The sequence below is a fragment of the Anguilla rostrata genome, chromosome 1 (genome assembly GCF_018555375.3).
Source record: "Anguilla rostrata isolate EN2019 chromosome 1, ASM1855537v3, whole genome shotgun sequence".
In the NCBI taxonomy this organism is placed as follows: Eukaryota; Metazoa; Chordata; class Actinopteri; order Anguilliformes; family Anguillidae; genus Anguilla; species Anguilla rostrata.
Window position 1 is genome coordinate 30,763,305 of NC_057933.1, and position 16,119 is coordinate 30,779,423.

General features: G+C 49.0%; 1 protein-coding gene across 2 annotated transcripts in view; it reads left to right on the forward strand.

Moving 5' to 3' along the window:
- Positions 1-16,119, forward strand: part of LOC135254198 (peroxidasin) — a 79,777-nt gene that overhangs the window by 58,883 nt on the left and 4,775 nt on the right. For both annotated transcript variants that reach the window (XM_064334226.1, XM_064334237.1), the window contains 7 exons: positions 393-550; positions 3,117-4,623; positions 5,392-5,526; positions 6,348-6,556; positions 12,280-12,400; positions 14,208-14,340; positions 15,938-16,051. In XM_064334226.1, coding sequence (XP_064190296.1) covers positions 393-550; positions 3,117-4,623; positions 5,392-5,526; positions 6,348-6,556; positions 12,280-12,400; positions 14,208-14,340; positions 15,938-16,051 — 2,377 coding nt within the window. The remainder of the gene's footprint in view (positions 1-392; positions 551-3,116; positions 4,624-5,391; positions 5,527-6,347; positions 6,557-12,279; positions 12,401-14,207; positions 14,341-15,937; positions 16,052-16,119) is intronic.

Here is a 16,119-nt window from a genome sequence, read left to right on the forward strand (position 1 = left end):
GAGGACTGAGTGGATGGTGTTTAAGGAGAAAATGAGTTCTTTACAAAATACGGTCTGGAACCAGAACAGAGCAGGTTTTCTGAGTCCTTGTCTGAGGGAGATATTTGCATTAGATGAGCAGGCATAACGTCTCCTATCTTACCTCCTGCCCTTATTCCCCTCCGTTGGCGCTGTCTCTTTCCCTGTCCCTCTCTCCATCCTCTTCTTCCCTATTACTCTTTTCCTCTGCATCTGTTATCTTCTCTCTCACTCACTCCATACCTCTATTTCTCGCTTACTTTCTCACACTACTACACCCCTTCCTACCTCCTCCTACTACGTGTCTCACTGTTGATCTCCCTCTTCTCTTACCCCCCTCCCCCCCACCCCTCTCATGCTACCCCCATGTCCAGTCAACCCCGCACCCCCGGAGAGCTGCTGGCCCTATTCCGCTACCCCAGGGACCCGTACACCGTGGAGCAGGCCCGCGCTGGCGAGATCTTCGAGCAGACCCTCCTCCTCATCCAGAGGCACGTCAACCAAGGCCTGACTGTGGACACCAACGGGACAGGTGAGCGACAGGGGACGCACTGACAGTAACACGCTAGGCCTGGGGTTCTGTGAATGTTTGTCCTTAACTTACGCATATCACTGATTTCATGCAGAATTATGGAAAGAAAAAAAATATTTAATGACAAAATGATAAAAATTAGACTTGTATGTGTTTCCATATTGTCTTTTACTTCAGTAGTCTGAAATTAGGAAATAGGGCAATACGCCTTCCAGAGATAAAGCTGTTCTATTTTAAAGTATACTGTATATTTGTTTCACATTGCTAGCATAGTGAAAATATAATTGTGCAGAAATCAAGAAAGAAAACATCAGCAGACATTTTGGTTCAGTCCCTTCCTTGGTGCTTGCAAGGCAACATAAGCACAGCCATCTAAGCTCTAAGGAGACATGATGGTGCGGCTACCCACATGGTAACAAACATAGTGCTGCATGCAGTTAGTACTTGCATGCTTTTCCACCATCTGGAACACAACAGACAGGAGGCACAGCCAATCAAATAACTCATTGTGGTCTAGGTTGTCGGTTAACACCATCATGATTAAGTTAAGTTCTATCTGAACCAAATTGCAATTGAGAGATTGAAGGCACATGCTACGCACATGGCTCCAAACTTTTAATTCAATTGGATGTTTGACATCCAAGACGATTTCCCATTGGGAGTCTGAAATTAGAAATGCACAAGGACCCATTCTCAGCTAATAAACCATCATGCTTAAAGACGTTATAATGGCCAGTGGCACTGCGGCACGTTGGTTGAATGTACAGGACTGAATGAGTTTCTGTATTATGTTGGAAAACGAGCCAGGAACCCAAACCACAGTTTAAGTGCCATAGAAATTAACTGGCACAGTAGTCCGTTAACAGCCCAGTACATGCAGTTTAAAACACACAGTAATGGCATTGTTTTCTCTCCTGTTTTATTTATTTCCTTCCCCCCCACCCCCATTCGCACATAAACATATTGAAGCGACGGGGGGCAAATTTCAGCCACCGTGAAACCCAGCAGGGCGGCGGCAGGAGGAAGGGTTTAGCGAACAGGGCGCATTGTTTTGCAGGGAGCTGACCGGACTGGCTGGCTGGCTGGCTGGCTGGCTGGCTGACTGGCTGGCTGGCTGGCTGGCTGACTGGACTGGCTGGCTGGCTGGCTGGCTGGCTGGCTGGCGGTCTGGGCCTCTGTTGAGCGGGAGCCGTGTTTTCGCTGGTTATGACAACAGCCGGGCCGTTTATTGTTGCGGTGGGCCCTGACAGAAAGCAGAGAGCCTTTTTTTTTGGCCCGTCAGCAAAACGACGTGGCCCGTTCGGATTATCTTTCCATCCCTTGGGTTTTTTTTCCTTTTCCTCCCTCTGAGCACCCCCCCCCCCCCCAAAACCACCCCCCTCCCCCCACCCCCACTTATACCAATTCACGCCCCAGTGTTGTGTTTGGCTAGATCCAATGACTGAATGACAGAAGCAATTCATCAGCCAGCTGACTGCTGACAGGAAGTTTTAGAACGGGCCCGCGTATCCTGCCTCGCGCTCCCATGTTTCCAAGGCTCACGTTTTGTTGTGACACGCGAGGAGGGTTTCTCTCCTCTGCTCGTAATTCTGAAGTTATAGGCTGCTCGTCTTGTTGGACCTCGCTAAATTCAGGGCGGGTTTAGATTTGCTTGGCTCGCGTGTTGTACTGTACTTAGCCTGCCTAAATAGCTGAGGACTGTTCGAGCCTCTGCCTCTTCAGTTTTTGTCATCCACCAGCTGAGATGAGCTGTGCAGCTATAGCACAAGGGCTCAGCCGACTGGAGTAGCCACTCTTGCGTGATGACAATGAAGAGGTTATACCAAAATGCGGGTCCCCCTGCAGGCCACTGTCAGAACTGACCTTGACAGGGCTACATTCCGGACCATGAGACAGTCACAGCACCAAGGGCCACTTCTTTAGAAACATGCATCGGTTCATACTGTATGATAATATTTCAGTTATATTAGCAGGGAAACCATTTATAACAGTTTAGCTTAGTTTTTGTGACATTTGAATTCAGTGATGGTTTTATAGTGATACACACCATGAAAATCGGATTATGCAGCTGGCCTGAATGGTTTTCACACGAGAAGCAATAAAGGTCTTGAGTAAGGGAAAGCAACTCAGATGGACTCAGTTCTACATTTACATTGAATAGCATTGCTTTCATTTAGCAGAAGGTCTTATCTAGAACAACTTGCAACACAAGAGGACATAAGTGCATCCAACTGAGATCTGTGAGCCACTTCGCCAGACAAACAAAAGATGTGTGCAAAATGATTAAATTAGAAGTTCCTGTATGCCAACCAAGAACAGTAATAATGCAAAATATAATACAAATCAAATGCTTAATAACACATAAAACTCATCAGTTGTGCAGCTAACATCCAATACAAAACCAGAAAGCATGCAGACAGTCCTAAAGTAATTCTATAAGTGCTGTGGGGCAAGGAATAGGAAGATGCAAGATGAATTCCTAGATGAATTCAGGAATTCTCAATTTCCTTTTGGCTGAAGCGTCTCGTTCTGAAACACTGTCTCCCTTCACACCCCCTCAACCCAGCTTTCCGCTACAACGACCTGGTGTCCCCCCGCTTCCTGGACATGATCGCCAACCTGTCGGGCTGCACGGCGCACCGGCGCTTCAACAACTGCTCCGACATCTGCTTCCACCAGAAGTACCGCAGCCACGACGGCACCTGCAACAACCTGCAGCACCCCATGTGGGGCGCCTCGCTGACCGCCTTCGAGCGCCTGGTCAAGTCCGTCTACGACAACGGCTTCAACCTGCCTCGCGGCGCCACCGAGCGCCAGCACAACGGCGTCCAGCTGCCCCTCCCCCGCCTGGTCTCCACGTCGATGATCGGCACGGAGACCATCACCCCGGACGACCGCTACACGCACATGCTGATGCAGTGGGGCCAGTTCCTGGACCACGACCTGGACGCCACGGTGGCGGCGCTCAGCCAGTCGCGCTTCTCGGACGGGCAGCTCTGCAGCGCCGTCTGCACCAACGACCCGCCGTGCTTCCCCATCGTGTTCCCGCCGGGCGACCCGCGGCAGGCCCGGAGCGGCGGGGCGCGCTGCATGTTCTTCGTCCGCTCCAGCCCCGTGTGCGGGAGCGGCATGACCTCGCTGCTCATGAACTCGGTCTACCCGCGCGAGCAGATCAACCAGCTCACCTCCTACATCGACGCCTCCAACGTCTACGGCAGCTCGTCCCACGAGTCGGAGGAGATCCGCGACCTGGCCAGCCAGCGGGGGCTGCTCAGGCAGGGCATCGTCCAGCGCTCGGGCAAGCCCCTCCTCCCCTTCGCCACGGGCCCGCCCACCGAGTGCATGCGCGACGAGAACGAGAGCCCCATCCCCTGCTTCCTGGCCGGCGACCACCGCGCCAACGAGCAGCTGGGCCTGACCGCCATGCACACGCTCTGGTTCCGCGAGCACAACCGCGTGGCCACCGAGCTCCTGCGGCTCAACCCGCACTGGGACGGCGACACCATCTACCACGAGGCCCGCAAGATCGTGGGCGCCCAGATGCAGCACATCACCTACAGCCACTGGCTGCCCAAGATCCTGGGCGAGGCGGGCGCCAAGCTGCTGGGCGAGTACCGGGGCTACGACCCCAACGTCAACGCCGGCATCGTCAACGCCTTCGCCACGGCCGCCTTCCGCTTCGGCCACACGCTCATCAACCCCGTCCTGTACCGGCTGGACGAGAGCTTCCAGCCCATCCCGCAGGGCCACATCTCGCTGCACAAGGCCTTCTTCTCGCCCTTCCGCATCGTCAACGAGGGCGGCATCGACCCGCTGCTCCGCGGCCTGTTCGGCGTGGCCGGGAAGATGCGCGTCACCTCGCAGCTGCTCAACACCGAGCTGACCGAGCGCCTCTTCTCCATGGCGCACGCCGTGGCGCTCGACCTGGCCGCCATGAACATCCAGAGGGGGCGCGACCACGGCATCCCGCCCTACAACGACTACCGCGTCTTCTGCAACCTCACGTCCGCCCACACCTTCGAGGACCTGAGGAACGAGATCCGGGACGCCGGCGTCAGGGACAAGCTGCGGAGGTGAGCCCCGTCCCGGCGTAAGGGTGCCGTAGCGGTCCGGGAACTGTGATCGTACCTCGGGTCATGGGGTCGGACTACAGTTTGGGGTACTCCCACTGTTCCAAGTGCAAATATTAAACCTTGAGCAAGTATTAAACCTGAATTAACGAGTACCCAGCTGCAAAAGTGGGTAGTGCCTTAAGATGTAAGTTGTGTAAGACGCTCTTTTTAAGATGTCTGCTGTGCAAGTGAATTGTGTAAAAAATATATTTGTCTAGTCACAACGGCTTAGTGCCAAATGAGCTCAAGCATTGTACTATGTTCTGCTTATCAGGGAGGTAGAAAGCTACTCAAGGTGATTACTAATTGACATTAACAATGAGCAACCTTCTTAACTGCAACAGTCCACTGTTATTCAAATGTAGGAAGGGTGATAGCTAATGGTTACTAATAATGTAATGAATGGCTATTGCGTTGATCATTGAGACTTATTGAGTCTGTTTGGCTGGGCGTGCATACAGTACGTGTGTGTATCACTGTGCCTATGAGGTAGCCTATGTGTGCCTGCATGAAGCTGTGTGTGTATGCCTGTGAAAGGGCGCGGTGGAGCGCGTGCGCGTGTGTGTTAAATTGTGAGAAGGGGTACACAGAAGTGTGTGAGCAGGTGTGTGAGGACGGCAGGCTGTATAGAAGGCGAGAGACTGAGCAAGAGACTGAGACGGCTGAGAGACTGAGCGAGGGCGGCTGAGTGTTCAGTGCCGTGTTCACTGACCAGCGTTGCGGTTGCAGGCTGTACGGCACGCCCCTGAACATCGACCTGTTCCCGGCGCTGATGGCTGAGGACGTGGTGCCCGGCAGCAGGCTGGGGCCCACGCTCATGTGCCTGCTGGCCACCCAGTTCAAACGGCTGCGGGACGGTGACAGGTATGACCATGTAGCCCCACCCCTACCCTACCCCGCCGACATAGGAAGCAAGCACTTACCGCACACATACACACATCACCCCACACAAACACACTCATGCACACACACACACACACACACACACACACACATACACTCACAAAGTACACATGTACATACACATAAATGCATGCTCACCTATGTATACTCATACATGTACTTGTCCACACATTTCTTGCACCAACGCACAGTTTCTTGCACTTTTACGCGTAAATGCAAGTGCATGCACATGTACACACACACACACGCACAGACGCATGCGAACAAGCATGGAGACGCGGCCCAGACATACACACCAGAAAGACCCCCCTCTCTCCCTCCTGCTGAAATGCAGAGGTCATGTAGCAAGTAGAGAGCTACCTCACCATCCATCCCAACCCAAAGCGAGAGATTCCATTCAGTAGATGTAATGGCATTACCTAAGCAAGGCTTTGAGTCGTTTCAGAGCCCTAGAAGGCTCTTATAAGCTTTATCAGCGTTCGTTCTGTCCCGTGACATTTAAATACATCATCTCCTGCCCGGTTCCTCCGGAGCCACAGGGTTTGCTGGTTTTTATTCTGCAGTTAAATGAACGAAGCTGCTGGGCTCTAAACTGGCTGCTGATTTTGAGGTGAAAACAAAGCCCAGCAGATCCTGTGGTTCTCCAGGTCCAGGGATGAGGAACCTCTGTTCTAGGCCTTCATGTAGAACACCCAACTCAGGACGCTATATGCGGTCTTCCCACCCTTAAATAAATACGCTGACTGTCCCCCCCGCCCACCCCCTTTTCCGCGACGCAACAGGTTCTGGTACGAGAACCCCGGGGTGTTCAGCCCGGCGCAGCTGACGCAGCTGAAGCAGACGTCGCTGACCAGAGTGCTCTGCGACAACGGGGACAACATCACGCGCGTGCAGTCCGACGTTTTCCTCGTGGCCGAGTACCCCCACGGCTACGGCAGCTGCGACGACGTTCCCAAGATGGACCTGCGCATGTGGCAGGACTGCTGCGAGGGTGAGAATGCTCCCTCCCCCCTCGCCGCCCCCCCCCCGAACACGCAACTACGTCTTTTCACAAATCTCTGTGTTCACAATGCTAACAATGAACTTTTTCAGTTTTCACTTTTTCACTTTCTGTGAAATTTGAAATCAATCAAGTGTAACACAAAGATATGTGAAAACGGTTGAGGCACCAGGCTGTAGCACCCGGAGGAGCCCCGCGGTCTCGGGTCAGTTCCACCCCATTCCAGTGCCAACTGCGGGCGACGCAAAATTGGCGATTTCATGTCGCCCATGCAGTTTGGGAGGCTACAGTCGGTTAGGAGTCCATGTTCAGCACTGTCTAGCTACCCTTACTGGTCATTCAGGTGCCCATGGACTCTGTGCGTACTCAGCTGTAGTCTGTAGTCTGAAAAGAAGCACCGTGTTTTTCGGAAGAGAACGCTGGATGTCTTCACTCCTGAATCAGCATGGATTCAGTGGGCGGCAGTTTAGTATAATGGCTAAGGAGTTGGTCTTGTAACCTAAAGGTCGCAGGTTTGATTCCCCGGTAGGACACCTTGAGCATGGTACTTAACCTGCATTGCTCCAATATATGTCCAGCTGTATAATTGGGTACAATGTAAGTCGCTCTGGATAAGAGTGTCTGCTAAATGCCTGTGATGTAATGTAATGGAATTCGCACATGTATGCGACTGCGGGTGCAGGCAATTGGACATTCCAAATTAGGGAGGGCGCCAAATTTATGATAAAAAAATAGTAAACAGAAAAAGTAAAATAACTACAGTACACGGGTTGAACAAATTATGAAATGCCTAATAATACGAATATCAAGTAACTCTTAAGGAACTCTTCAGAACAGCTTCAATCCTTCTTGGAATGCTGTCATGCGAGTTCTGAACTGCGTAGTGGGATACAGTACCATTTAAGAAGGAAAGCCTCCAGGTGTTTGAGGGATGAAAGAGGTGAAACTCTCCATTGCGCTCCACACTCAAGAACTTCCTATAACGGCTCAATCACAAGGGAACAGTGTCTGCACCATAGGGTGCTCCTGTTTTAGAAAACGACATAGTGCTTGGCCATTGGCTGTGACCATGCAGTACAATCCCATTGGCCCAAGACGGATAGCTGCCCGTACCATTACAGATCCGCCACCATGTGGAACAGCTGGAAACAGACATTGCGAGTTGAAGGCTTCCTTTGGCTTTTTCTAAATGTAAACGTGTCCAAGTGTAGGAGAAAGAGCAAAGGACAACTTACCAGACTTGTTACTTTTTTCCATTCATCCGTGGGGTCCAGGTTTCGTGCTCCAGGTTATTCGTCTTTGTACGTTAACCTTGAACACAAGCAGGTTCCAAATGGCGGGCCTGCCTCAAATAGCAACTTTGTGAAGCCTCATGTTGCTTTGGGAACTCGCATATCAAAGTGCTGATTGTCAGACCTTTTTTTTATAACTGACACATAATCTTAGTTGACATTCAGTTTAATGGGGCTCACCTGTGTAGCTGCCTTTGTAGTTGTGATTGCGTTTCTTCAGAGTCGCTTTTCATGTTGTGTTTCCATTATTTTGTCCAACCCCTGTATTTCCCAACATGAATTAATTCATTGTTTGTGTGAGTGATGGGGAATTAGATCCTCATGGTGGCAAAAAGCTGTAAAGCTTCATTATGTGACATTCATTTTCCTACAATGGACAGAAGAAGTGCATCCAAGCTGGAAACAAATGTTTGCAGTCAGCTCACTCAGTCAGCTTTATTTTTTATCTTTTATCTTATTTAATAGTTTATTTTCACTGAACAGTATCGTAGTCTTAAATTCCACCGCAAATTAGTAGAATAGTAGTATTTTGTGGCAAGATATGATTAGTTGGATCATTGTTACTGCAAAAATATTGCAGTTCCATTCCTCTCACATCACTAAATTGATGAAATCCAATAGATTACCGTTAACATGGGACTGCACAGCTTAACATATGAACAGTTGTGGGTCAAAATCTGCAGATTTTATAGAGAGGAATGTTGTCCAGCACAAGGAAGAAAAGAAGGGTTTCCTTACTGCATGGGCTGGATACAGTCATATAGCAGACTTACAATGCGTTTCATCATGTCATCAGTAATCCAGCCAGGTCACACAGTTGTAATATGAAACTTTGAGCTTTCTCCTGTTTGTGCACGCCCTCACCTTTCTCTTTGTGCTCGCCCTCCCCTTAATCTCAGTCGATTTGGCAAGATTTCTGTCGTAACTGTATATCCATGAGCTCATTTGGGAGTGGGTGTTCATAGATGTCTTTTTTTAGAGGTCAGGCGGAATTGTTTCTGCGACCCCAAATAAGAGGGGATTACACGGGTGAGGGGCGGACAGGGGGTCTCGCCAGAGACCCCGTGGTTTACATTCCACGAGAACCTGAGCCCGTTGTCAGTGCCACCCTGCCCCCCCCTCCCGCGACTAACCTGATGTTCCTGCGGCTTTGCACGCGGCCAAACTCTTTCCGTTAGCCCAGATAGGAAAGCGCTGTTTCCCCGCACGCGCGGAAGCATGTTAAACAGATGTATCGCTGTGAGTTCCCCTCCCCCGTTACAAGCGTATTGTACACCACCGACACCATAAGGAACGGCTTTTTTCCCACAGCGTGCAGGAACTGCCCCCGTGGGCTATGCATGGCAAATTGTGGTCACTCACTCATTCACTCCCTCACTCACTCACGGACGACCTGTGGGGCGCATGCACAGGTGGTGCTTCGTTTAGTAGGACGCATGTGCAGGTGCATCTCCCAAAATCACTTTGAACGGCACGAGATTTTTTAGCACAGCTTTATCGCCTAACGTTACTTTAGCTAACCCTAACACGTTAGCGTTTCGCCTACTTTAGTTAACCTACTTAGCGCGTACCACCGATACAGATGTATGGACACACGGAGGACAACAAATAACGTTACAGAGGCGAGGACATGCCATAGCTAGCTAGCTATATAGTTCGCCAAGTTTTACTCATGACACTTTGTACAGGTGCGCCGTGGGTCTGCACGGTTTCGTGCTTGTTTTCATTCCAGGGCGCAACACTAAAGGGTAAGGGAAGGGCGAGCGTTCGTACTGAAGATGACGCATTGTGCGCCTGCCTTTAATTGGATGGCGTGCCTAGGGGTTTTTGATTTTTAACCCTGCTAGGCATTCAAGGCCAGTCCCAGCTTCCTCTGGGTTGCCAGGGTGAGAACACAAACCCTCTGTGAGTTTGGGTGATTACAGACAATTTCCCATTTACTCCCCAAATAAAACACATTCTGTCTGTTGCCGAGCTGTTCATGAGATTGGGTTAGGCACTGACGAGAAACGTGCCATAAAAAAAGATGTCAGAATGAGTTTTCCCCTCCCTAGAACTGTTCTCTTGTCATATGAAAATATTGGTATTACTGTTTTTGAACGGTTATTGCTATATGTATTTGATTAACATTTTTTCAAGAAATACTTGCAATTAATTTAATTTTTGGCCATCACTTTTCAACTGATACCACAGCAGTATCATTTCTGCATTCTCAAGTCATAAATGAAAGTTGGCGATTGAACTTTTTTTAATTGTTACTACCATATGTAACAATAACCACGCATTGGGAATCAATACAGTGGGAGTTTGGGTATAGAACAGCTTGTGGAGTCAGTTTGAAGGCAGCCATGAACGAACTGGGAATGCACTTTGTGAAATATGTTCCTCTTTGAGAAAGCACGACATAAGAAAACAAATCGAATGAGAGAAGCATGTGAAAAGCATTTGTGGCCTCCTACCACCCTCCAGTGGCACCTCCGGTCTTGGATGTACTGGAGGATGAAGGGTTTTGCTGAACAAGCTGGATGTGCCTACAGTGGCAGGGATTCCAGTTCAATATAATCTTGACTGCCAAATAGCTTTAAAGCTACTAATGCTAAGTTTGCTAACACTGCAGTTACCCACCATAAGCCTTGTGTCCCTTCATTTTCTGTTGTAAATTATTAGAAAGGGGGATTTATTTAGATTTAAGTGCTAAATGGTGTTTTTTCTATTCATTCATTATTTTTCATGTAAGAAGAAACATGAAATCTGTTCCTGCTTGTGTACACAAAGTACAGCTTGTGGTGAACCATGTATAAATCTGTACTTCTTAGTTCATAGTGCTCAGATACCATGGAATACATGCCATTGGAGAAAAAAAGAAAAACGTTTTTGTGTGTGCAAGTTAAAGCTCTCCAGCGGCCACTTTTCAAACCTCACCCTTAAATCATTTTTAGTACTGAGGGGCACAGCACTGCGCTTGATGAAAGCTCACATACAGCGAACAGAAAGTAAGCTGCCTTCTCAATTGGAGCTTATTAAAAATGGATTTGGATTTGTGTGTATTGAGCCACTTTTGTAATGATCCTGGCGTTCCCGCAGTAAGCGGGGCAGGCGGGGGGGGGCACAGTTATAAAAATGAATACCCGCGCCTGTTCGCGCTGCCGTTGAGGCGAGGTCTAAATTCCTCATGGGGAAGTCACGGCTGCTTTGACTAGGCTGGGGAATGCCCAGGTGCTCAGGACCCAGATGGAACGCTCCTGCCGTGAAATACAGGGCTCAACCGCACGTTTAATAAACAGAGCTTATTGGCTCATTCGGCTGTACGTTATCTACCCCCCCCCCCCCAATCCTTTAATATTCAGACCCCGGGTTCATGCTGTCTTTCAGAGACGAACATGAGAAAACCAAAGCTAATAAACACTGAATATCCTGTCTGCGCACAGATCGCTGAAAGGACAGGAAGACGGACAATGTCTTAATGCCTCATTTCCCCCAAAGGCCAACGATTTGAGGACAGATTCTAATTTGCCGTATTAATCTCTGGGGAGCGGAACAGAGGAGCTTGATATCACAGTTAAGCTTATTTTCTTTTCATTTCTCTGAGGTGGAAAAATGAGAGGAGTACATTTTTTTTAAATTTTTACAGTGTTTTTACAAGAAACATTTTCGCCTGGCTTGTTCGTAAATCACTGGCAAACCAAGACCCGCGTTCTGAAGGCCGAGACTTCTGTAGATTTTTTTTGCCATTGGTTTTAATTGCGTTAAATGGCACTACACCCCAAAGAACACCCCCACCTCCCAGCTTTAATTAGGGCCTTCGCAGTGTGTGGCAGCACTGTCCTGAGGTCCCGCCCTCCTTGTGGCCCCGTCCAAACTGTCGGCTAATGACAGGGCCCTGTGGGCTGGCCTTTCATCTGCCTGATTGCGAGGGCTGGACTCTTGACCCAGATGCCTGACCGCTCCCCTCTTCCCAGCAAGGTGTTCTTCCTTCTGCATTGCCACAGCAACGGGGGCAGGACAGACAGGTTGCCATCTGCACGGTTTGGTTAAGTGCGAAGCTCGGCAGCAGGACTTTGGCCAGTCTTTGGGAGCTGATACGCCACAGCATTAGTGTGAGGGATGGAGGTGGGCTTCCATTACCTCTGGCCCTTTCTTCATTTATTTGTGTAATCTATTAGTAATTTGACAGACACGATAAGACATTAGCTGCCTCTCAGACGTGTGCTGATTTTCAGTCCGCCACAGCCAGTTTGACACAGAACAGGAATCCTTTCCTTTGGGGGGGTGGGCGGTGGGGGGGTGGTTCTTCCTCTGTGAATTTCTTTCTGTCTGTTCCGCTGTCTGGTTTTGTAGCTTCAGGGAAACCGCGCGGCAGGGCAAGCTGATGAAATTGGGCACCGTTCTGTCTTGACCCGCTCCTGTCTCTGGTCTCCGCAGACTGCCGGACGAAGGGCCAGTTCAATGCCCTGTCCTTCCACTTCAGAGGACGGAGGTCGGCAGAGCACAGCTACGCTGAGGAAAACCCGGCCAGTCGCGCCAAGAGGCGGGAAAAACGCAGGTAATGCGCCGCAGTTTCAGCCACCCTGCGTGTGTACCTTAATTACAGTACTTTAACCTATATGCCCTAAATTAGGGCTGGCCAATCCTGTCCCTGGAGATCTACAGTCCTGTAGGTTTTCATTTCAACACTAATTTGGCACACCTTATTCTTCTAATTAGTAGCTCAACAAGAACTGTAGCTGTTGAATGAGGTGTGCTTTGTTTGGGTTGGAGTGAAAAGCTACAGGAGAGCAGACCAAACTCGTTGACCGAGCTCATGTCAAAAAGAGATTAAGGGTAGCTGCTGTTTCAACTGTAAACCATATTTTTCAGTTAAAACAGCAGTTTCTGAGCTAGCTCGTGTAGTGGACTCTGACCTTTTTTGACGAGATAGTACAAATGTGTACTATTGTTAGTTATATTGCTAGCTATCAAGCTTCACCATGTTTTATTCTGGTGGCTAACTAGCTCATTGCTAGTTGTGTTTTGCTGCTGCTGCAGTATGCCATGCTAGGTAACGCCAACATATAATAGAACACCATTGTTATGTTTCAGCATCACATTACTACCACTATGCCATCTACCATACACACATTATATAGCAACATGTAGGCTACTGTCAACATATTGCTGCCAGTACAATCTATCTATTACTTGCAGTAATATTATTTGAAGTGCAGTGAGTTAATGTTAATTTCTGTTTGTACATAACTACCCGTACCTACTATAAACATTGAGCTACTTAGCTTCAAGAAGTATGTGTTTTAAAAGGAACAATGCAGAGACTAGGCAAACATTCAAGTCCATGTTTGCGGTAGAATGACCGTGCAAATTGAGGTAACTGACCCAAACCTTGTTGACAGTTTACTACATGTGTATTGACTAAAACCCTACACTGAAAACATTTTGTTTTTAACTGGCAGTAGAACTGGTAATAGGCTACTGCAAATTGATTTCTCAATTGTCTTTATTTCTCAAAATTGACAAGTCAAGCAGGTATTGTTGCTGCTGATGCATGGTTTAGAAAAGCAACAAAAAGCAGCAATGAGTGAAGAGCCAAGCTTTTATATTTATATATTTATGTCAGATAATTTATTGAAACGTGCAGATGTGGAAAATATCTGTATCACCTCTCGTATGAGGGAATGTCAGTGATGTCTATCGTTCAGTTCCTCCTTGCCTGGCTTAATGCCTTCATCCTCTCTCCCCCATTCTCTCTCACCACCGGTATTCTGCAAAAATGTCTATTCTTGCTGGATGTGTTATGACAACGAAATATTCCGTGTCTGACCGTGTCTAAAATAGCTTGCTATGAGTCATCAGCATAAATCAGTTATTCAAATCCTAGGTAAACCAATGCAGTGCAATCCGTTTGTATTTAGTAGGAGTGGCATCCGGTGAGTGGCACTGTCTCACATTCGCCCATGGGCTGTAAGTGTAGTCTTTGGCAGAGCAGGTACCTGGAGCATGTGCTGTTAGATTGGGGCTATCTCTGCACTCACTACAGGCAGAGAGCTGGTTGAGAGCTCATTTTAATCAGATGGACAGCAAATCCTCCCATACTACGGTGGAATTCCCCTTTAAGGGCTTAAGAACAAGGCGTGTGGATTCTTTAACGATTCAGTGACCTGAATGAATCGCTGCGGTCGAAACGCACGGAAAACCAGCAGACGCTGCAGCTGTCCAGGATTGGGTTTTGAAACCCTGTGAAACCTAAAGCATGTGGGGGTTGGGGTTCCGGGGTGGGGGGGGCTTTGGGAGTGGTGAGAAAAATATCAAAAACCAGAATCGCTGCATTGCCTGACTTGTGCCCTTTTCTTTAACAGCACTGCAGAAGAACCCAGCGAAAGGCTTGCAAACGTCACTCTCGCCACAAAACCAAGCACTGAACCCGCGCTGAATGACTTCCAAGACTTTGTAGTAGACATGCAGAAGACTATCTCAAGCTTACGAAAGCAGGTGAGCTGCCTACCTACTGCCTCGTCCAATCCAAGAGCAGCAATGCCCGAGTGCTGTCCGCCCGTCACAGAACAGACTGGCTGCACACACTTTAGGAGTGCGTGGGCAGGGAGGCACTGTCCCTCCATCGCGTCAAAGGAAGGGACGATAATAGAGTTTAGAGATGAGGCAGTCGAAATTTTGAGAGAACACAAAACGGAGGAATAAAAGGTATTTAAAAACAGCCAGTTACAGGTCTTCTGATCTGTGCAGTGTGCCTAACAAAGCAAAGTCTGGCATGTTAATGATATACCAGGACCCCTTGTGACTCATGCTTTTATTAACAAGCCTAATGTTTCAGACATATAATGTGATTCACATGCTCATCTCGGGGGAAGCAGTGAAGGCTAACTGCAATTGGTCAGTTCTGAAGTGAGTTTTTTATTATTTTTTAAACCATTTAGCTTATAATAGTTTATTATAGAATAGTCTCCCACCCCACATACTTGTATTTACACTGCATGGCCTCTAAACCAAATGTACCCAGTGTTTCCAGCATTAGCCTGTAAATAAAATGCACATAATCCACTTTGGCAGCATGCTTTAGCTCCTGATTTTATATAGTCTCATTTCTGCCTGGATGTCTACACTACAAGGCAGGGAAATGCAAAGATTAGGACAGGGTCACTAAGTCGGCCAAGGGTGAGTGTGGTCAGGTGCTCAGTCTCACACCTGCACAAAGAGGACGTGGAAACGACGGCCTCGGGGCACAACGCTCCTGCACACAAACAGTTACCCAGCCCTGCGCACTCTGTCTTTCTCTCTGTCTCTCTCTCTCTCTTCGCGCACGTACACACACACACACGTAATAATGTACTCTATTTCAAGTTCACAGTAAGCATTTACCCCATCTGTTGTGCTTAGCATTGTTGTCTCCCTCAACCGCCCCACCCCCCCACCCCCCCCCAAACCCCCAAGCAGTTCTGTGGTACTCCCTTGGGGTGGTGGGGGCGGAGTGGAGGACAAGACAGGAAGTGAGGTCGTAGTTTGTAGCAAAGTGAGTCTCCTCAGCCTCTGTTGTTGACTGCAGGTCAGGACATGCCCACATACTGCAGAGCGAAAGCTTTTCGAGGCAGGATCCCTGGCCTGTCTGTTGACACAGGTTTTTAACGTGAGCGCAGATCAGACAGGATATCCAGTCTTATCAGATCGCACGGTACAAATTTTGAAGGTTTACGGAGTTGAGCACTGCCGTGGGCCAATTCTCAGCGAGGGGCTAAGGATTTCATCAACTCCTAATTTCCAAGAATACTTTTTCCATCATCTCTCAGTTTTTTTTGCGCTTTGAAAGCTTACAGGATGTCGCATGAGCAGGTTTAATGAAGTCTGCCTCGGCCAAATGACTCGCGTTATGCTCAGGGGGGCAGGGGAACGGCTTTTTTCGGGAGGGCGTGCCCACACAATGCATGATTTTGTTCCTTTGGCGTTTGTGTGAAATCCTAATTGGTTCAGGTGTCAAGACGGGTCTTCCAGGGGGTCTAATCTGTCGAGTGTCTCACTGCCTCCTTTGATCTCTCCCCCCCCCCCCCCCCCCCCTTTCCCTCCAACCTTCCAACAGATTAAAAGACTTGAAGCCCGTCTGAGCAAAACAGACTGCACAGACGAGGAGGGGCGGGAACGCTCCAGCACAGAGAGGTGGAAGAAGAACGCCTGCACCACGTGCGAGTGCCGGGTACGTACCGCCGCCGCCGCCATCCGCCACCCGCCACCGGGCCGGGCCCTTTAGCCGGGGCGCTACGG